Source organism: Protomyctophum bolini (genome assembly GCF_963924005.1).
Source record: "Protomyctophum bolini genome assembly, chromosome: 11".
Lineage (NCBI taxonomy): Eukaryota > Metazoa > Chordata > Actinopteri > Myctophiformes > Myctophidae > Protomyctophum > Protomyctophum bolini.
In genome coordinates, this window is record NC_137872.1 from 26,080,632 (window position 1) to 26,104,090 (window position 23,459).

The 23,459-nt window shown below is 41.9% G+C and overlaps 1 protein-coding gene across 3 annotated transcripts; it reads left to right on the forward strand.

Annotated features, from left to right (window-relative positions):
• The first annotated feature begins 734 nt into the window (after positions 1–734).
• usp36 (ubiquitin specific peptidase 36) lies at positions 735–23,158 on the forward strand. 3 transcript variants are annotated; one of them, XM_080776594.1, is made up of 20 exons: positions 735–851; positions 7,070–7,335; positions 7,506–7,727; positions 7,828–7,938; positions 8,862–8,964; positions 9,056–9,123; positions 9,763–9,833; positions 9,929–10,011; positions 10,388–10,499; positions 10,633–10,773; positions 12,787–12,887; positions 13,586–13,724; positions 13,901–14,260; positions 14,364–14,594; positions 15,079–15,200; positions 15,295–16,026; positions 16,124–16,311; positions 18,516–18,704; positions 19,579–19,694; positions 20,390–23,158. In XM_080776594.1, the coding sequence occupies exons 2-20, from the start codon at positions 7,083–7,085 to the stop codon at positions 20,519–20,521; spliced, it is 3,474 nt and encodes a 1,157-aa protein (XP_080632720.1). In that variant the 5' UTR covers positions 735–851; positions 7,070–7,082; the 3' UTR covers positions 20,522–23,158. The 3 variants fall into 3 exon arrangements, with proteins under 3 accessions (XP_080632720.1, XP_080632721.1, XP_080632722.1); XM_080776595.1 differs by having other exon boundaries at positions 16,127–16,311; XM_080776596.1 differs by lacking the exons at positions 735–851; positions 7,070–7,335; positions 7,506–7,727 and adding an exon at positions 8,693–8,743 and having other exon boundaries at positions 7,843–7,938.
• Positions 23,159–23,459: the final 301 nt, after the last annotated feature.

The following is a 23,459-nucleotide window of genomic DNA, read 5'->3' on the forward strand; positions in this document are numbered from 1 at the left end:
AAATAATTCTACATAAAGAATTCAGAATAGCCCTGATAGGAAATAATTACATCAATAATTCAGAATTAGCCCTGATACATAACATAACTGTCATATTATATGAATGAAGACCGCCTTCAACGAAGTTGTTGATCCAAGGTTAAAATTAGATACTGTAATCAGGTAATACATGTGTTAAAGACCATCCGAGGTGTCCGTGTCTGTAGCCACTGATATCCATATGACAGTCGTTTGTTGTTGTTGACTGTTATGTTATGTTATGAGATATGATATATATATGCGTGTGTGTGTGTGTGTGTGTGTGTGTGTGTGTGTGTGTGTGTGTGTGTGTGTGTGTTATTTTTGGCGAGCGACGCCGTCGTACTACGGTCTACCAAGCATAAATAAACGAGACTTTATCATGTACAGTTAGTATCATCACGCAGAAATACCCGAAAGTCACGTGTTGTTTGCCACTGACAACAGCGGGTCAGTTATACTTTAGTCGCGCGCCGGTGTCGCGCGCGCGCACACACAAAAAAATAGCCGATCTACAAGCTCACATCGCTTCGCAGAGCGACGCCATGTGAGCTTGTAGATCGGCTATTTTCGGCGCGCGACACGGCGCAACCAAAGTATAAACGCAGCAGGCATTAATAAAAAGAAAAAACCCGACCGTCGATAGATTGGTCGCTCGCGTGCGTCAAAGAAACCATCCGCTGTTTTGATTGGCGGACTCGTTGTCCGTCACCCGCCGCCGTATACGCCCTCTCATAATGCAGCATGGGCGAAAAAGAAGCGACGAGAGCAAGGATTCTACCAGGCGTCTTTATTATTACACACTGATTCTCTTTGGAACATTTGAAGCCAAGGTGAGAGGATTGTGTCGTTTTATGCTCAATAAATGAACATGTTGACGGTGAACAGTGGGCTAAAAACGAGGCGTTAGCCCTCATTGCAGCCAGGGCAGGGCAGGCTATCGCCACGTTAGCACGCTGGGGCTAAATAATCGCTAACGTCAGAGAACAGCTATGGGGACCTTCTTGTTGCGACAGCAGATGTTTTAAAAAGCAACGTCACGATATTATCGTTATTATCGAACGAGCGATAAAGGCCGATATCGCGTTTTTTGATACTATGAGATGCGTGTTTATCTTTAGTTGTCAGATGTTCGTGTTGTCTTGCTGTTGCCTGCTGGTGTCGTTAGCAACATAGCTAGCTGCCTGCCACACAACTGTCGTCAGTGATGACTGCACTCCAGTCCCTGGCCCAGCAGAGCAGCAGAGGGTCCAGTCCACAGTTTGGCGGCTGCATGGCTGCACACACCGCATGGGGAACATTTGGTTGGTTTGGGGAAAACATGGCATTCTTTGGTGACCAAGCTGAGCTAAACGTTGTCTGGAAATTAAATAATCATAATATATTAATGTTTTAAGCATAGGATATGGATTGTAGTTAGCGTTGTTTGAATGAAAGCTGGGAGATTGTTCTTTACTTCCCCATTCTACATACGTAAACATAAATGTCTGTGATAGTATTAAAACACGGTGCGGATACATACAGCAACAGATTCGACTCATGGTGGAGTAAGTTGTCACTGTGTTAAATCCAGGCATATAAAATAACCAACCAAATATATTACAGTCAACATATGGTGATACAGTATATGCCGACGCATACTAATAACGCTCATGCCACGTGGCTTCGTTCAGTTAAGAGAATTTAACACCTGTATTTAACGCGGTCCTTTTCCATATTGTATTGCAGCAGCTATTCCACTAATACATTTTAGTTAGAATGCCAAGCCACACAGATTTTGAGTATGGTAAATCATATGTCTTCTAAGAATGTATAAAGTCGACTGGAATTGTCATCAGAAGATTGATTACTTTATGGATAAGGATAAGCCATTATTGTGTCCATTATCAATTCCTTGTTTGCTGACACAGGTACAATTAAATGTATAGTAGTCCAATGAGGCTATTGTTGTCTGGGCCAGCCCCCTGTGGTCTGTCTGAACTTGAGCTGTCACTTGTACTTGATTGACCCTACAGAGTAAACCTTTTAAAGGGACACACATTATGTCTATTTGCTGTAATGCTATTTGGCTAGCCTTGGATCAAGACTACCAGATGTATTCGAGTCTGACTTTTACTTTCGTATATCTACTATGATATACAGTATGTCAATATTGATTAAAATGCTTCTATGATAGCCTTGCTCCAAGGCTACTATTAGGCCAATGAATGTTCTATAGCAGTCATAAAACATTCTACTTCAATGATATCACTGTGGTGAACTACTACAATCCTTAATGTTAGTTAGTGTGACATTGTGAAACGTTGTCCTTGTTTGTTGTGTTCACAGACATCAGAGAATAGGAATCTGGTTGATTGAATCATGGCCATGTGTTTGTGAGGACATTGCATCATGGGAATTGTAGGAACACAAAGAAAGGCCAAAACAGGGGAAATATCTGTCAGAAAAGAAAAGTTAAAAAAAAAATGCAATGAGAATGAGCTGAAGGGCACATCATCAGTAGCAAGAAAGATAGTGTCCCTTTAAAGTAAATCAAATGTAATGCTTGGTCTACCAATGAGTGTGATATAACATATTCTCTCGTAATGGTTTGAGGTTTGTGAGGCGTGAGCGCTTCTCTTCTCTCTGGAATCAGTTTAGCTGCTCCTTGAGGTTTTCTTTTCTGGTGAAGATTTTGATACTAAACCGCTATGATGCTGCTTACTTATTACAGCTACAGCTGTTTATCATATTGTATGGTAGTTTATCTGAAATGTCTTTATATAATCTGAAAATTTCAGGTCCTGTCAGCAATTCTTGTAAAAATAAATAAATAGCTGACTTACTTTGCTGATATGAAAGAAGAAAGGTCTTATCTTGCATATTAAAATTATGCATAACCACTCCACAGAATTCATCGCTTTTATTTAAGTTCAGTATTGCCCACATTGATATGAACACAACGAATAGGAGGACCTAATGAACATGCAATTTCCCCCCACTGAAGATGGACAGTTTAGCCCCGCTGGCGGCAGGGCCCTGAGGATAGCAGTGTCTGGTCCCAAGTGCAAAAAAAGTCTGGTTCAGTGGTTCGACTGCTTAATTTGCTGTTCATGGTCCTTAGAGGGATGAATTGTACAGGTCTTTGTGACCCTATGGCCTCTTGAGTCTCCGCTAGAGTTACGCTTGGATCCCAATGTCCACTTGAACACTAGATAATACTAGTTTGCATTGCCATGAACAGCACACCCTCTCTGGGGGAAGCTACTTCTAGACTCTTTTGTTGAAAAGTCTTGGCTCTGACATTGTTGGTCCTCTTTTATTTTTATTTTTTTTCTAATATTTTTTTATCCCACGATTTTGTAACCCAGTTTTCTTTTCACCCAGTGCCAATTATCTAATTGTGGGCGCTACACTTCCTCTGCCAACCAGTGCGGGCAGCGGACTGACCTCATGCCTCCTTCTATGCATGAGGAGTCCAAGCTGCTTCTTTTCACCTGACAGAGGGGAATTTCCCCTGCCGGACGTAGCGCATGGAAGGGACACGTTATTCCGACCAGTTCCTTTCCCCTCCATCAGGCGCCCCGGCTGGCCAGGGGTAGAGACCAGGATTACGGCATGTTTTTGTGAGGGTATCTACCCTAGGGGACACGGGGAGAACATGCAAACTCCACACAGAAAGGCCCTATCGCCAAGGGCCTGTTGTTGGTCCTCTTTTAAGTGTGTGTGTGTGTGCGTACACTGGTGGATTGTCTGACTGTCCAATTGAAATGTGTGACTTGAAGAGTCAGACAAAGTCTTCCAACAGCATATAAGCCTACGTACACAACAATCTACAATGTACTTATTGGTGGAAATGTGTTGAATTAAAGTTAAGTTAATATACAGTTTCTGACAACATCCTTTAATGCATTTCCATATATCCTTGTCGTGCTAGTATCCTGCAAAATCAGCATTCATTTTGGAGTGCAACTTTTTGAAACTGAATTCGGCGAATCGCTGTTTCAAAAGACTGTTGTTACACAGTATGCCATTAAAACATATTTTCTTTAAATCTGACCATGGTTCGTGGTTGTGCTTTATTGTTGCATCTTGTGTATACTAGGTACATGAGAGTAAAACTTATTTTTGTTTGGCTTCCTTCAGACCACCCAGTGGGTTGAAGTATTTGCCACTTATCGTCTTCCACAATTCTTATGAAAACAGGCGATTACAGCCAAGTACTGTAACTTAAGCCAAGTCAATGGCCATGAGAAGAGACCCCACTCCCTTCCCTCACATGGTGCACATTTTACTTTGACTATATGTGTACCATCTATCACATCTGCTGCTTGGTCTAGCCCAAATCCTGTAGGATCGGCTTTATTGCCACATCACACAACATCGGTAGTAAAAAAGTGAGTGGAAAAGTTTTTTATTTCCACAGAAAAATCACACCCATGTGAAGTGAGGGGCGCTAATATATTAAATTCTAACTCATGTTTATTAGGTGATGTAATTGTGACGTGAAACAAACACAAACATTAAACGCCATTAACAATAAAGAGACAATATGACGTAATGAGGCACATTATGATGTACATTGTCAATGGCATTTACAAAACAAACATTGAACTAAAGACAAACATTAAACCTGTGTATACTAAAGGAGGGGCTAGTGCCCCTCAAAAAGAGAGGGAAGAAGAGGGAGGTGGGGAAGAGAAATCATCAAAGAGAACAAACAAATTATTTACACATGGTACCTGAGATAAGAGATAAGGTGCGTGAGCATAGTAGCATATTTATACTACTGTACATGATGTACTATGGATGGTAGTGCAAGGAAAAACACGGTCTAACGTTCTTTAAAAAGGCAGGGTAATCTATTTGAATAGTCTGCTGTATAAACCGAATATGCCTGCTATGTCCACCATTCTGCAGTCGAGGGAGCCTGGGCTTTGTCATCATGCTTAATTGTATCACTATCAGCAGCACACATGAAGGTTAGCGTGACCTTGTGCATGTAAAGCATGATCAGCCCTCTCCTCATATCACTGCCCACTCTGGTGAGATTCATACTTATGGTCTCTGTTCAATGCTTAACTGTATATTATGTACCAATCTACATCTTTTAATTTTCACATCAATGAGCCATTCCAGAAAAGCCACAAAAAAAGTCCCTAAAAAAAAAAAACACCTGGGAGGCTGGGAAATGATATGTAGTAGGTAAGACATTAATTCCAAGACATACAATTAATATTTATTTGTGTTGCACATTTTAATACAGAGCTACACATTGCTGTTTGATACGCATGTCGCGGTGTATTGCATACAAATATCATTCTTAACTATGACCTGGTCGCAGGACTGGACAGAAATGCACTGTAGTAAATTAGTTGTTTCAGCGTCTACAACCAAAATGTCTTAGCACCAGATAATATATTCTAGCTGGGTATTTAAGATTTCTAGGGGACCATAGATGCTGCAAGGGTTCAGCCTAGATCACACCATGTTATTCTATGCTCAGCCTCACTTCATGGGTAACATGTTCCTTGTTACACATCTTTCCTACTCGTTAATGTTTGCAATAAATGACACATGAGAAATCATTCACTCACCACTCTGATAGCAGTAGTTGGAACATTGTCATGATAGAACAGAATGTTATCTCAATAGATAGTCTTTTCAGACAGGGGGGGGGGGGGGGGGCTGTACCAGGCATACTGTATAGGAGCAGTAAAAGGCCTCCACAAATATGTGTCCTGCTGATTAAGAAATGTGTGGACATTAAGTCTAATAGGAGAACAGGCATTAATTTGTCTTGACAGTTGTCAGACGCAGATGGCAGTGATAATATAGGGATGTACAACAGTTCATGAGAAACCGACCTTACAGTAATGGCAGCTGCTTCTTTTATCTTATACTGTATGTCTTAATTGCATAGTTTCAGATACACACTTAATTTCTAACAGTTTGCCTGCGGCCTATTGTCTTGCGTAACTGTAGGAACAGCTGCCAAGAGTCTGCTACTGTAGCTCCTCAGATGTGCTTAGTGCTCTTCAAATATCTGTATATTACCAGTAAGACGCCTGAGCGCGAGAATCTACCTCACCCTAAAGGATGAGGTCACGTGCGCTGGCCATATATGGATCTTAACCTGAGTGTACAGGGTGTGATGAGGTCAGATCAAAACAGGTCAGCTCCATATATGGAGATCTTTAAAAGGTGGCAGTGTATTGAATATACAGGGTTTGATGAGGGCCCAGATAGGGCTGGGCCTATAGAGCGTCGCAGTCCCGCCCCCTTTCATGACGACGCCAGGCCCAGGAAATGATTCCCAATGCATTTTTCCCATAGACATTTCAGAAAGTATTTATTTAAAGACTGTTACGCCACGGACAAAGCCAACTCGAGTCGTGACAACTCATGACAACAAACACAATATTGTGAACCAAACGAATAATTAGAAGAAAAACAACAAAGTGTTGTAACCTGCCGTTTTTCTAATTATTTGTTCGGCCCAAAAAAAATTGTTGTCATGACAAGAGTTGGCTTTGTACGAGGTTTAAAAGGTCTTTAAATAAATACTTTTTGAAATGTCTGAGGAAAATGAACGGATAATCATTTCCTGGGCCCTTGTAGGGGGCGGGACTGCGACGCTCTATTATAAACTCAATATTTCACTGTCTGCCATTAGTGCCATATCTTGTGAGAGATCTTCAAGTTTTGCACGGGGCGGCTCTATCTTCCGAGGTATCTCCTGCTGCACAGCCAGACCAAGTCTATAACAAAGAGGAAAAATATGCGACCCTTTGGCCTGAGATTAAGGCACATCTGGCCAGTCAACAGATTCAATCCGATCCACTCAGCGCACCTCATTTTGGAGATTTCTGGAGAGGGAAATCCCATATCTTAAGCAGGCTTTGCAAGTAACGTGAGGTGCTCAAACAGTGTCGAAATAAATAAGTTCTATGTACGGTCCTGGTTGAGATCGATTGGCATAGTCGGACAATTGAGACCGGTCTGTCAATCGGTTTAAATAGATGATGATTTGTTTGACCCCTAGCCCTGATATGGAATCTGTTTTCCACAGTGATGTTCCAACAATGCCAATAGTGGATAAACTAAAGGAGGCCCTGAAACCTGGGCGCAAGGACACCGGTGATGAGAGCGACCTCAACAAGCTGTTGGCCTCCTCTGCCAAGAAGGTCCTCTTGCAGAAGATCGAGTTTGAGCCTGCCACCAAGGGGTTTTCCTATCAACTAGATGGCCTGAAAACCAAGTATTTCCTCCTCAATCCCAGGAATGAGGGCGCCACTGGACAGAGAACTACAGAGCCAGCCCAGATAAAGAGACAAGGTAAGAAAGCCTTTCACACAAAGCAGTGGACAGTGATAGTCTGCGTTTTAGAGAAACCTTTTCAAGTTGCCATTTAAATACGATTGCCTTATTTTAAATATTTTTTGATGGCTGGCTGTTGTTTCAGAACTTCACCCAGCTGCTAAATGTACTAACTATATATTTTTCAGTTTCAGAGAATCTGAACGGGGGCCAGAGCGATGGCATCCCTGCCCCACAGAAACTGCTCTTTCAAGGGAACAGACTTACCCTGAAATGGGAACGCGTGTACAGGGTAGGAGCGGGTCTCCACAACCTGGGAAACACTTGCTTCCTTAACTCAACTGTGCAGTGTCTCACTTACACCCCGCCGCTTGCCAACTACCTACTCTCAAAGGAGCACAGCCGTGCCTGTGAGTATATGATTCCTGGATGCTGTGTGGAATTCTTCACATTTTAACCTCTGACTCGCTTGGTCTCTAATCTTTTATGGCTTTGTGTTCAATCTTCCAGGTCACCAGTCAGGCTTCTGTATGATCTGTATAATGCAGAACCACATCATTCAAGCCTTCGCCAACACAGGCAACGCCATCAAGCCAGTCTCTTTCATCCGAGACCTGAAAAGTAAGACTGCCACCATGCCCACTTGTAGTTTGTAGCATTTAAATTCCTCCATCACTTATTCCCTGTTGGTTTGCTGGGATTCATGATGCTTACACTAACCCAGCACTTTGAAATCGCACTGGATAAGATGGCGTCTCCTAAATGCCAAAATTGTGCCTGGGAAGTTTGAAGTTTAATTTATAGACAACCCTCAAACCGTAGAGTGGAGAAATGTTCCATCGAGTGACACTAAAGGGTGCCAGAGGCTACTCCGGCAGAATTGAGCATGATGATGCAACATTGGCTATTATAAAGGTGTCCCAGTGACAGGGCTATAGTGGCTGAAGTGACCCCTGTGAGACTGCAGCCTGTGAACTAATGGACGGGTGCGGAACAAATGTGGATGAGGTTTGCAAGCTGGACCGTTACAAAGAAGTACCACTCTGTCTGCAATCTCACGGGAAACTACCCCACAGTCCAGCACTTTGCTTTCCTCCTGCCTCGCTCCTCATGTACTGCAGCAATGATCTCTCCTCCTCCTTTGTTTTCTCCCTTACGCCCGCTCCCTCCCTCCCTCGTTCAATGCCCTCTGTCTCCTTGTGACTGCAGACTGTGAGGACAAGCCTCAGCCTTAGCACAGAAACATTCATATCCCCTCACAATTCTACTGTATCAAGACGCGGGGCTAATTAACTTGTTTTTCTTATAAATCTCCCAAGTTGGCTTCATTTTGGTCCCTCAGTCACACTGTCATTTCCTCTTTCCCACTCTGCAGTGATTCATTAACTACTCTGGGATATTATGTGGTGGATGTGCAGCGATAGTGGTGATTACGTTATACTTATGCCAGCTCACAATTTCCAGTTTTCTTGTTAGGAGTTGGAATCAAGGGTCTCAGAGGGTCTAACATGCAATCTTTATTTATTTATTTTTTTGTTTAACAGAAATTGCAAGACATTTTCGCTTTGGGAGTCAAGAGGATGCCCATGAGTTTTTGCGGTACACCATTGATGCTATGCAGAAGGCCTGTTTAAATGGTTATCCAAAGTAAGATCGTTTTCCCTGTGTGATTATCCAATTGCAACACAATCAGCGTTTTGTTTGAATATTGTTTAGCATGCAAGTTTCCTTCTTTTAGGCTTGACAGACAGACCCAGGCCACTACATTGGTCCACCAAATCTTTGGAGGGTACCTGAGGTCACGAGGTAGGAAGATAAAAGTAATTGTTTCTAGAAGTCTGCACTTAAATAAAATTACATTATAGGATTTTAGGGGAAATTTTGACAGCTGCTGAAAGTTGGGGTAACCAATATAAGGCAAAATGTTCTAAATTTCATTATGCTTTAAGTAGCATGGGACTAGGGGGTTTTCATGATTCTGAATCCATTCCAAGCATTAGTTTTGCACAAAAAACACTCTACAAACCGCCATAGCCGTCATCACAAATGTGATTAGGTCAGCACATAGTACGTAGTACTCATAGTACCAGCACGTAGTGTGGTTATGGCCGAATTTAGCCCAAGGACTGTTTTTCGTGCAAAACTAATGCTTGGAATGGATTCAGAATCACGAAAATCCCCTAGTTTTACATGTCACATGCTACTTAAAGTAATTATAATTAAATTTAGAACATTTTGTCTAATATTTGGTTATAATGGTACCCCAACTTTCAGCAGCTGTCAAACTATCCTAGGGTGGTTGAATAGAAACCAATGTGGGATATGTTAGTACTAGACACCTTTACAAACACATCGGTGAAGAAAATTCTTGGTAAAAAAATTATTCCCAGATTTGACATTATTCTGATAATATTACCTGACTAAATGTGCATTTTCTCCTTTCAGTCAAGTGTTCGATTTGCAAAAGTGTGTCGGACACATATGATCCGTACCTGGACATTGCTGTTGAGATTCGGGTATGTTTGAATAAAAATGCATGATATGCATGGTAATGGTTTACTTTAAGTTCAGTTACATTGATTAGCTCGCCTTACCGCCTCCTGTCTTCCAGCAAGCAGCAAACATCGTGCGAGCCTTGGAGCTGTTTGTTAAGCCAGACGTTTTGAGTGGAGAGAACGCCTACATGTGTGCCAAGTAAGTAACCTTTAAAAAAAATGCAGATATTCAAGCTCACAGCGTGGCATGAAGTAACCTTGTAGGTCTGCTATTTTTGAATAGCCAACGTGTAAATGGATAAAGTGATTCAGATTGTGATGCTACATTAACCATTTTCCCCTGGAACACCCTCAAGGACTCTTGGGGGTCCCCACTTTAAGAACCAATGGCCTACAGACTTCACACAAATCTTAACATTTTCAAGAAAGATCAATAGGCCCTGTATAATGAAAGATCAATAGGCCCTGTATAATGACTTTTTTTTATTTTTTTATCGACCCCCGTGGACAGAAGAGCAAAACAAATTGGCAAGCGTCTTTCATTGAGACATCATTCTTGTCTCTCTATTTTCCAGGTGCAAGAAGAAAGTGCCGGCCACTAAGCGCTTCACAATCCATCGAACGTCTAACGTACTGACCCTGTCTCTCAAGAGGTTCGCCAACTTCAGCGGGGGGAAAATAACCAAGGTAAACAAAATGCTTTCGAAGCCTGGTGCTTTTGAAAACGCTGCTTCAGTTCAATGTCAGTACATTCTCATATATATATATTTTTACTGTGTGTGTGTGTGTGTGTGTGTGTCTGTGCATTTGTGTCCCCCAGGAGGTTGGCTACCCAGAATTCCTGAATATTCGCCCCTACATGTCACAGAACTCGGGCGATCCTGTTATGTATGGCCTTTATGCAGTTCTGGTGCACTCTGGCTACAGTTGTCATGCTGGGCACTATTATTGTTATGTCAAGGTAATGAAATGTTGCACGTTAATGTTTTTATTATTTTTCCCTACTAGATCTACTAGCTCACAATGTGATGTTTTGTGTAAGCTTGTAGATTGAGATTTTGTGTAGAGGGAGAAAATTTGTAGGCTAAGGAAAGACCCTTGTGGTTCACTGGTCGATACAGTACAGCTCCATCTCAATAAATTAGACTATTGTGTAAAAGTTCATTTTCTTCCGGAATATAATTCAAAAAGTGAAGTATTTCTTTATTTATTTTTCTTTCACTTACAAATACGAAAAAAGAAAAGGGAGAAAAACAAATAAGGCTGCATTATTCATATTACAAGATACATTCATTGAAATCCTCATACATTATCTCTTAGCTGAAAGAAGAGATCCCACTTTTTATAGAACTTATCCTCTTGTAGAACATAAAGTTCCTCAGTAATGTCCATCCAATGTTCTTTCGTTGGTGGGTCCTGTTGGTACTGGCATTGTGTGATCGCTTTCTTACTTGTTGCTTAGAAACTCTTCAGGGATATTTCCCAGCAGTAAAAAGAAACAAGTCTGAGGTATCTTAAAACACAGAATGGTCTCCAAGGTGGAAAGTGAAGTATTTAAAACCTTTTTTTTTTGTTTTAATCTTGATTATAATGGCATACAGCTTATGAAAATCAAAAAGTCTTATCAACAAATTTGACCACTAAAAAAAACGAGAAACGAGAAATGTCGACCATCTGAAAAGTATATTAATGTATGCAGTTATTACTTGGTCTGGGCTACTTTTGAACAAATTATTTCATCAATGGGGCGTGGCATTGAGGTGATCAACCTGTGGCACTGTTATGGAAGCACAGGTCTTCTTTGATAACTGTAAATGCATTTGTATTGTTCAGTCTTATGTCTCACACCTTCCTCTTGACAATACAACCTAGATTCTCTGTGGGTCAGGCCAGTTGGCTGGTCAGTTAAGTACACCAATTACTAGTAGTTTTGGCTCTGTGGGCAGGTGCCAAGTGCTGCCTGAAAAGGAAGATCTGCATCAACATAAAGCTTGTCAAAGTACGGAGGCACACAGTGCTGTAAAATATCATAATAGATGGTTGTGTTGAGACTGACAGTGAAAACATAACAATGGTTTCAACACAGCCATCCGTTTAGAGTATATTGTGCTTCATGGAGATACTAATTTTCCTTTCCAGCTCGATTTGGCACCTGCCCACAGTGCCAAAAGTACTAGTAACTGGTGTACTGACCATGGTATTACTGTGACCAGCGAACTGGCCTGACCTGAACCCCACAGAGAATCTAGGTTTTATTGTCAAGAGGAAGATGTGATAGATGAGACTCAACAATACAACTTTCAAGGTTGTTTATTAGTGTCCCCGAAGGGCAAAAGGTTTTACAGCAGGTCATAAGGCTTGAAACACATATAAATACATCAGTCAGACCAAAGTTATTGCTGCTGGTCGCAAGCGTGCGCTGCGCCCGGCCTACTTGCATCTTCAGAAAAGAAAAGAAAAAGGATAGGGGGGTGGGGGGAGGCAAGTTTGGGTGGGGGGTAATGACAGAGAGGGAGGGGGGGAGGGGGCGGAGACATCACATTACAATTTTAGTTGTATTGTGCAGGCAGTGTACTTGGGTGGGGGGCTGGGCCGGTTCTAGGTCTGGGCATGATGCATTTACGGCTGTTATCAAAGCAAACCTGTGGAGCGATGCGGACACTTGACCATTACTATTTGATAGGACGGAGAACTGAGTTCATGCCGCTCAGCGTGTTAACTGCATACATTAATATACTGTAAGTTCAGATGGTCGATGGTCTCGTAAAATATTCTAATTTGTTGAGATAGGATTTTTTGGTTTTCATGAGCTGTATGCCGTAATCAAGATTAAAACAAAAGGTTTTAAAAAACTTTTACACAATATTCTAATTCATTGAGATGGAGCTGTATATAGTGTTTAAGTGGTCTAAGTAAGTACTGTTTTCAAAACACAAAGTTCTCTGAAACCATATAAAATGTTTCTTTCTAATAGGCAAGCAATGGACAGTGGTACCAGATGAATGATTCAATGGCACACTCCAGTAATATCAAAGTGGTGCTGAACCAGCAGGCCTATGTCCTTTTCTACCTGAGGTAAGCTGTGACCGTATTACAAGAAGTGACATTTCAGTATATAAACACTAGAGATATACCGATACCAGTATCGGAAACACTGCCTGATATGTAGGGATGGAGCCCTAAAATCGGGTCCATTACAAACCCGGGTCAGGATTTAGACCCGAGTATCAATAAGTGTTTGGCTTATCGGGTATAGCCACAGCGGCTGACGTCATTGGCCACTCACTATAAAGGGGGCTGGGACGCGACGGGTGGTTGCGTGGTTCGCCATCGTTTGCCGTGGAAGTATGATGGAACCGGTGAAAAGTTTGGTAACATTAAAAAAAATAAAGACCACAGTTGTTGCATGCACGAAAGGGAGCATTTCCACAATGAATAGACATCTGTCCATAATGCATTGTATTAAACCCAAATGCGATACCTTTGCATTTCTGCACCGAGTCGAAACAACACGGGAGCCGACAGCTGCTGCAGCGGAACAAACATAGAAAAAAACATTGCCGCAGTCCCTGACCAACGTGAGGAATGCAGCTGAACAGACAAAGCTTAGCATAGCATATGTGTCGAGTGTTTGTTTGTTTGTTTGTTTATTGATTTATTAATTATTATTATTATCAGATTTCTATCGGCCTATACGCAAGTTGTGGAATCGGATCGGGAATGAAAAAATTGTATCGGGACATCTTTAATAACATTTGTGTTTTTTTTAAAAGGATCCCAGATACCAAGAAAAATGTGGATGGGCTGCCTGCCAAGCAGGGAATGGTGCATCCTGGGAAGAACAGTATTTCATCTGAACAGATAAAGAAGGCCAACTTGAATGGGCCTTTGTCTTCCCCACAAATCAGAAAGGTATGTAACAGACACATTTGTCTACATCGCGTTGTACAGTATGTATGTATGTATGATACAGTATGTGTATTGACACCAGTATGATCCTTTAAACAAAGTGTATTTTGTTTAACAACTATACGTTTTCCATTCACTTTAAATGACATTTACTTTATGTATTTCATTAATCTCCACAGAAACTTGAGCCTGCTCAGCTGCGTAAAATCCAATCCATGGACGGAGGTTTGGGTCTGGCAATTTCAAGGAATGGTGTAGTCTCCCAGGCGCAGCCCAAACTTTCCAATGGGACCTCCTCTTCCCACGGCCCCCCTAAGCTGCCAAGCGGGCCGACAATGATCGACGAGCCTTTCAAGAAGCTGAAGAAGCCCTCTCCCCAGAGCCAGGCGCAGTCACGCTGCAGCACCCCGGCACCCTCCAACGGCGTGGGCAGGTCTGAGGGGGACAAACGGCACAGCAGCGAGGGAAGGGGCATGGCAACATCTACCTCAGCCAAGTCTCTGTCAGACTCTTCCTCAGCTGACACTACAGACTCCAAGGTAATGCAAACATTTTTTTGCACATATCCACACAATTTATTTTGCACGTATGAAAGGGCATGTTTCGAAGGTAACGATGGCCTGTTTTTTTTTTTCTATCCAGGATTCTATTGGGCCTAAAAGTGCTCCGGTTGGCGAGACTCCCTCTACTCCTAAGAAAGTCTCCAATGGCCTTGGCCTGGCTTCTCCAGCCAAGAGCATGGATCGCATTCAGGGCCCAGACGAGCAGAAGACGGTCAAGCTAAAACCCCCGGTGCTTGGCAACATCACGTCCGAATCCGCCAGCACCATGTCACCCCCACCCGCCAAGAAACTCGCCCTGTCGGCCAAGAAGGTGAACATGGTTCCCATGATTCCACAGCGACTACTGTGCCACTTTCCTTGTCTTGGTTCCCTGTTTCCCTGCACCAGTGCACCCACACTGCTAATCCCCCGATATGACCATTGATTTCTATAGGTAGGATCATGGCTCCAGATGACTGGCTTAAATTAACCACAATATGCACAAGCGAAATCGGCACTCATTACGAGTGCCGATTTCGCTTGTGTTCCTGTCTAATGAACCACCTATAGTGCTTGTTTAGTATTTCTTTGTCTTCGTTTACTTTTAGTTTATTTTTTTCTAACCATTTCTAATTCTTCTCTGCCATGCCCCTTCCCCCCTTATTTGTTTTCCTTCCGTCATTTCCTGCCACCTCTCTCAATGGGTCCCTTTTCCTCATTTTGCCCCTTTTATTTCCTTTTTTCCTATTTGTTTTGTCACATTCATGGGTATTTTCTTTAGACCACCAAGTTTTTATTTATGTCGATAACTGCAGGCCAGTCGCAGCCGGAGTCCGAGCAGCACTGATGCTCCACCCCATCTGCTATGCCAGCCTCCCAGTGATCCCATGCATCATCCTCATCACCTCGCCTCTGCCTCACTCACTCACATACACAGGTAGGTAATGCACACACCGGGGAAAAAACACTGACTTAACACATGGAACTAAGGGATTTTGACATGAGTCTTTATAACCGATTTGTTTTCGCAGAGCTGGTCCATTTCATCCACTCAAAGTGCAGTCGTCACCTGCAGCCCATGTCGTCTTAAATGGACCCCTCAAACAACAGAGCCCTCAGAAACTATCCCGTAGCGCCAGCGCCACACCACAGAAACCAAACACCAGCCTTTCGCTCAAAACCAACGGGCTTCCCAGTCCCTCTCCAAAGAGCCCCATGTCTTCCAGTCCCCAGAAACCGGACCTCGGCAGCCCATCAGAACAAATGCCCGGCCAAAAGAGGAAGAAGAAGAAAAAGAAGCGACGTCACTCTGAGGTCGATGGCGACGCGGAACCAGCGACAGCCCTTGCCGCAGAGGCAGACCCCACGGAACTTGTCGGCCTGAAGAAGTGCAAGAAGAAGAAACTGAAGAGAAAAAGGGTGGAGAATGACAGAGAAGAGAGTGTGCCAAAGGAGAGGGAGTGTGTGCAGTCCCACCTACCATCGCCCGCAGCTCGGGAGGATGAAGACTGGTGTCAAGGTGGGCACTGGAACCTGACGCCTGTTTCCAAGGCAAATTCAGAGCAGTCGAAAGGAGAGCCTCGGCCAGCTCTGCTCGAACCGCAGGGTGTACGGCCACAGAGTCCCCAGTCGGTTCCGGTGCAGAGTGATGCATTTCAGAAAAAGGGGCCGCACTCTGCATTGTTGCTGAAGAAAAAAAAGAAGAGGAAAAAGATGCAACTGGTAGAGGATCTGCAGAATGCAGTTACACAACACTCAGAAAGGTGGGTTATATCACTTTGGCTTTAACCTTATGAGGATTGAATTTGTGTCCCTATATAACAATGTCTCATACCCTGCTCTACTGTGTGTGTCTGGCAGCAGGTCTGGAGATGTGATTGAGTTGAAAAAGAAAGTGAAGAAGAAAAAGAAGAGGCTAAAAGAGGATGCAGATGTGGGTCAGGAAAGCAGGCACATCTCCAATGGTCAAAACAATGACTGTGAACCTACAGAGCCCCGTCCTACCAAGAACACCACAGAGAATGACGGCATAAGCAGGCACGCTACTGGTGAGTTCCATGTGCACACGCTGCTACTCCCGCACATACAGCACCTTTCCAAAAAAAATAATATCATGGAAAAGTTGGTTTATTTCCATAATTCCATTCAAAAAGTTTAACTTTCATAGATTATAGATTCAGTGCACACAACGTAAATTATTTATTTGTTTATCTTTACACAATTTTGTCTTCCAGCTCATAAAACCCACTAAAACAGAATTTTAAAAATGTTGAATACTGTCACCATTTACTCCTCAGTTTTTGCAGAGCATGTTTTAATCTGAATGCCACATTAAGAAATTAGGATCACATCAAATCAATCAAAATATAGTACTTTCAAAACAGAAATGTCAATCTTCAATACTTGGTTGGGAATCCCTTTGCCTTTATCACTGCCTTGATATGCCGTGGCATTTCTCAGGAGTTATGGAAGCCCAGGTTAACTTGCTGCTTGCTATCAGCTCTTTGTTTTTGGGTCTTGTGCCCCTCATTTTCCTCTTGACAATACCCTGTAGATTCTCAATGGGGTTTAGGTCCGGTGAGTTGGCAGGCCAGTCAAGCACTGTGATGGCATGGGCATCAAACCAGGTTGTGGTGCGTCTGGCGGTATGGGCAAGGGCCAGGTCCTGCTGGAAGATGAAATCTGCATCTCCATACAGATCCTCAGCAGAAGGAATCATGAAGTCCTCTAAAACATTCTGGTTGTATGGATATAACTGAACTTTGCTGTTTCATAGCTTCGCTTTACTGATTCAACCCTCCGTAAAGGAGTGTAACAGACAGGTATGGTAACTTGTGATTTAAACACACACCGTTATATTACTCAAGCACACACTTCCTCAAAGTTGCAATAATGCTCGCAAACAATCACTTATCTAATAACACACTCATTCACATAGCTCAATAGCGTCAGCTAATTGTTCTTTTAGCCTAACATTAGCACACGATTATTCAGAGTGGTGCTTAGGTAATAAACTCTTAACACAAAGAAACACAAAACACATACTATTTCACAGATATAGCGACTGCATAAGCGTATCGTTATGACTGTATTTAGAGCATTTGACTGTACTTATAACACATTATAAACACTCACGCAAACACGTCATGTCTCCTGTCCATCACATCGTGTCTTGAATGAAACTAGGAACCATGCACATCCTGCCTCATGCCCTGTGTAAAGCATGCCTCTTCCTTTGTCTGTCATCTGACACTTCCTGCCTTTATGTCCCATTCACCATGTCTCATAATATGCCCTTTGCATCCCCATAGTATAACACACATTTACCCCCCAATTACCTTTATTAATATCTACATCCCTGAGATACTGTAATTGTTTGATACAAGGATTTATAACACAGAGTATGTACTGTATAGACAGTGAACTTCTTAATAGCACCATCTATACATAAACGACAGACACATGAAGTTACAAAATATAAGCTGGGTTGGCTCTTAATAATATAATGAGGCCACTCACGGTATAAACTCGACACTGGTAGACTGTTGCGTTGACCTTGGATTTAAGAACAACACCTGCACTGGACATTGCACCCAGAATCTATGGGGTATTGTCAAGAGAAAAATGAGGGGCACCAGACCCAAAAACAAAGAAGAGCTGATGGCAAGCATCAAGGAAACCTCAGCTTCCATAACTCCGGACAATGCCACAGGCTGATTGCCTCAATGCCACGGTGTATCGAAGCAGTGATGAAGGCAAAGGGATTGGAGTATTGGAGATTGACATTTCTGTTTTTCACAGTATTCTAATTTTTTGAAATTCTGTTATAGTGGGTTTTATGAGCTGGAAGCCAAAACTGTGTAATGATAAACAAATATATAATTGAAATCATTTAAGTTGTGTGCACTGAATCTATAATCTTTGAAAGTTAAACTTTTTGAATGGAATTATGGAAATAAACCAACTTTTCGGAAAGCTGTACATTATGTACCCTATCCAAACGGCAAGCAGACTGCAGTATGCAATGTACTATCCTTGTTGCCATGCCAACCCCAAACCTGCAGTTTCACACCCGTATGGATCAAAGCAACTCTCGGAAACTCCACAAACCTCTCAACCTCATCGGACCATCGTGATTGATAATTAATTTCACCGCATCATATACAGAACAGGAGCTGTAAGCTTATGAGAATAGCATGTTTTAGTGACCTTGTGCTTGCTGGTTCTCTCATACAGTGCTTTCTTTCTCCAGTCACTGTAGTAGAGTGGGATAGCCAGGTGAAAGATGGCTACAAGCGCTGCAAGGCACCTGCTGCCGAACACCATGAATCTGGAGATGCGCCTCATCGCCCGACCTCCATGGCTTGGGATGGGAAAAAGAGCAGTGGTGTTGTGGAGGAGCTGCTCAAGAACGCTACAGATAAGGCCTATGGAGCCACAGGTAAAAACTTCACACTGAGGGGCCAAGTCACTAAAGGATGGAACGTCTAAAATGAGATGGAAAGAAACTGTAATTCTCAAAGGGTGAAATTCACCCCTAACTGCACTGCCAATTTCAATGGCTTTTCTGTACTTCAATGCTATTTGCATATTTTTGATGATGGGTAATATCTATGCATTTGCTGCCAAAAAGGACCCTTCCTTTGTAAATGAGCATTTGCCTCATCAGAGGGGCCATACCCAAGTAGGCAGTCTGAGAATCAGAAGGTCCCTGTGTTGAAGTGTCCCTGAGAAAGTTCCCTGCTCCCTGAGTGTTCTAATAGTAATAGTACTAGTACGCGTACTAAGGATGGGTAAATGGACACACTTCACCTGTGGAAACGAGTGTGGACCGAATTATTATATTGCAAAAAGCATTGTCGTTTGTGAATTCGATTATTATAATAGCATTTCATTACTACATTCATTGGTCCATTTTCAGGCTTTTGGTAGGACCATTATGCCTCGCCACCAGCTCCTTGAAAAGATCCATTAGCACACAAATGATATGGTGCAAAGCCACTATTTATACATTGCCATTTGAATCATTTCAATTGTATGCAAAACGAGGGCAATTTGCACTCAGCGTCAAACCTATGTGGGCACATTTATGCTATCATAATTTTAGAACAGAAAAATTAGAGAAGGAATGGCGGGTGCCAATGATGTGCAGTTCATGGCAATATGACGACTGAAAAAGTCTTCCCTGAATGTTGCCCAAAGTAAGAACTTTGGTCGATTCATTACTAGGTTTCTTGGCACCATTTCTCTTTGTATGACTGCACTCAAATGTATTTAATACAGATGTTTTTTTTTTTGCTTTTTTTTTTCTTCAGTCCTGACGTGGGAAGGAGATGCCTCTGCAATCAGTAGAGATTCCATTCAAGATACCCGCCAGGCCAAGTATAAGACTGTGATTGACGAGTGGGATGAAGAATTTGACAGTGGAAAGGTAAGAAAAAAGCCAAGCATAACATTACAGTATTTGTAGTAATTGATTTCAGTAACCCATTTAGACCTGGTATAACCTATATATATATGTTGTTTTACCTTAAATGCCGGATAGGTCTAAATGGGTTGAATTCAGTAGTTTCGTAGTAGCTACTCAGTCTGGCCAGCAGGCAGCAGTAGTACAAAAAACCTGACACCTGTGTGGGGTGAGTTTAGTGAATGATATGTGGCAACAGCAGTGCAGTAACTGTGCAGTGCGCATTGATACATGTCAAACTGGTGTTTTGAGGGGTGCTAGCCTCTCCTATGTCCAACTTTGAGGGTGAGTGTAAACACAAACATTGTCCCAACACAAACATTAAATGCCATTGATAATGAATGGCCAGTTATACGTCATTGTCCCAACACAAACATTAAATGCCATTGACAATGAATGGCCAGCTTTGAGTGGCCAGTGTTTTTTTTGTAAACGCAAAGATTGAAGACGAAGGTGAGGACGCAAATTCTAATTGGCCGGAATGAGATGATGTATTATGATCGAGCGCCCCTCACTTCACACGGGTGAAGACATATCGGACCACCATTATGGTCTTTGGGTTACGTTCATTCTGCTGTTCAGTGCCTTGTGATCGGTAACTTTGACTTTCCATCTTATTTACATCTCGCCATTGTTTTCCACTTGTGAATGATGAACAGGTAAAAAAACTGAAAAACCATAAGAAGGAGAAGTGGCGGAGTGGTAGCAACATCTTCCAGAAGATCCAGGACAGACGGATGAAATGGTCTGTGACACCTACAGGGAAGAGGGCTTTTGGGATCCGTCGTTGACAGCCCTGGACCACTGCTGTGGGGACGCTGAACACAAACCCAGAACAATGTACCCTACTTTTGTACCCTTTTTTTCTGTCCGCCTTGTTGTGTTCGATCCAGAGCTGAATGACAGAATGAAAAACGAGGCCAAAGCAACGGGGCACACTGCTCAGGTCATTTGTTCCATCAATGCAAACATGACACACTTTGAGGCTTCACTACCTATGGGCCGAGGGAGGTGACCACCCACACCCCCTTTTAACATCACAAACCCTAGCATCTCTATCCCGGGGGGAGACATTCGACAAAAATAGCAATCTATCAACATGAGCTTGTACTGCAGATCAGCTAATTTAAGAGATTTGGTATAGAGAGAAAAAAGGGGCCTAGTATTAGACATCTGGGGGACACCACTCAACAAAGTATGTAGGGTTTAACTCATTAATCCAAATGAAATGTATCACAATACATTACATAATGTAAGCTGCTTTCTGCATGGAGTCACTTACAGAGCCATGGCTTTCCTCCTGACATTGATTTTCTGTATTTTCTTATTTTCCGTTTTTACATATTTTGAGCCTTGGTGATTATATTGAAAATGTTGAGCTTGTATCAAAATTAGGTGCAAAATATAGCATATGTGTGAAGGGGTTAATATGGTAAGTGTAACTAACTGTTGGCCATCTTGGCATACTGTATTGTATTGAAACCTGTTCAAAAGGGTAAACTGTTCTGCTTTTGACAACTTGAGGGCTTTACTAAGCTAGGTAGTTACAGAGAAGTGGCCTTAAAATAAACGTGATTTAAAAGCTCCCATTACTGTATAGCAAATTGCAAGGATCCCAATCATTTGACTTTTTAACACTATTTTATTTTATCCTATTTTATTTTATACATTTTTTATTTTATTTTTTTGCTGCAGTTTCTGAACATACCACACACATTTTTATAAACTTTTTGTTTCCATGTGTGAGAAGAAGATTGAATAATTTCCAGGTTTGGAATTAGTTTTTAAACATGGCAACGTCACAAAATCGGTTAGACAGATTGTAGAAATGGTTAAAGCTTTTTCCTGTTTGTACTTTCATGCTACAGTAATTGGATACAATAGTTTGTTGCATCCTTCACTCACTCGATTTCCGTGTGTGCAATGTGTGTTTACAGATGAAAGGATACGGATGTATCTGTGAACATTAAATTAATTGAGTAATTAAGATTTAACAGTGTACAAATGGAGCTGGCCCATTTGGTTCATTGTCATCTTCACTTTTCACTGCTAGTTAATGAATGTCGTCGTTGACCTAACCGCCTCTGGTCTTTTAAGTAGCTCCTCCAGTGTTGTCAGATTTTGCAAGAGCAAAAACGAATGAACATAGCACCAGAATCGGTTTTACCACTTTAAACATATATACATCAAGCTAAAGCTTGTTGGCTTTTTTGAAAAAAGGAAGAGAAAAAAATGGGAAAAAAGACCATGATGAAACATTTTACTCAAAACTTGTATGGAGTATCCCTGTCACAAAATATATTCAGCAGGCAAATTCGGAAAGATCTATTTGAGTGATCCACCTCTATTTGTTACTCTGTTTAAATGAACACTGAGGAGTTTACTGTGCATGTAGCTCACCTCACCAGTCCTGTGTCTAAACACCGACAGATTTCCTGTCTATAACAGGCCTTACCACAATCTATTTACTGGTGAATGGAAATAAAAGGGTTATTACTACATAGGCACTGTGTTTAGATTGAGGCTGCAAGATGCTAGTATTTTACTTTTCCCTGTCTTTATCTCTATGCAATTTTCTGACAGTCAAGCTGGTGACCTAGGAACTGGGCTGAGCCTCAGGAAACCAGTCATACCCCATCCCAGCTCAATCTCTTACCATATCCCCCCACCCAGATCACTGTCACACACTTAATCGCTTTTCAGAGTTGCTCTGCGTCACTATTTTCCGCCATGTACAGTTTTATCTGGTAGAAACTGTTTTTTATACAAGTAATCCAGATGCAGGGAAACCACGGGAACACCTTCCACTTAACTGGGAACAGATACAGTATATAGAGATATCAATGTCATACAAGATGCTTTGCCATTATAGAAGACTGTACAGTTCACATTGTGCTTCCTCTGTTCACTTCCATTGCTGTAAAGATATGCCCACCTATTTCCCTGTCATTATAGAGATGTTGCCTTGGATTGGCTATAACAATTTTAGGATTTCACATGATATATAAATATAATTTAAAGAAAACAACCAATCTTTAATGTGCTAGTAATATTCAGAGCAGTCTGTGGGTGTTAACTTGAGAATTTCTCTGCAGATATGTTTTGTTTTGTTTGAGAGCTGTCTGTTTTCATGCAAGACTTACAGCCCTGTGTCAACCTAGTGTGTGTGTGCAGTAAGAAAGGTCCTAACAACTCATTGAAATCTGAAATGAAATTTCATAGAACACGTTCATGGGCAGTGAAGTTGATTTATAAAAGAAACTGACACGGGCAGGTATTTACAAGTGTGTGTGTGTGTGTGTGTGTGTGAGAATGAATGATTGATGGTTCTATTTTGCATTGCCTTTTCTGAAGAGAGTTTGGTGGCTCTTACCAAAATGTATGTAGTTAGCTATACAGGTGCAATAAAGTTGTGACTTTTGTGAATACAGCTGTGTAATTATTACTTTTGTTTTACTTCTATTAAATGTTAAGACTGTTTGAATTTTATTGCAGCCAACATGTACAGTGGTTCCAAATCTAAGACACCAAGGGTATAGATTTCAGACAAATGACAAATAGTATGACAAATTGGATCTTAATCTTACCTAAAATAGCCTAATCCAATTGAAATAAACAGGCCTATTAAAATAGTTTTTACGGTTAATATAACATGCAAATAAAGGATAAACAAAAAGAATATTGGCACATCAGTGTTAGAGGAATGAACTTGTTCCAGGTTTGATTCCC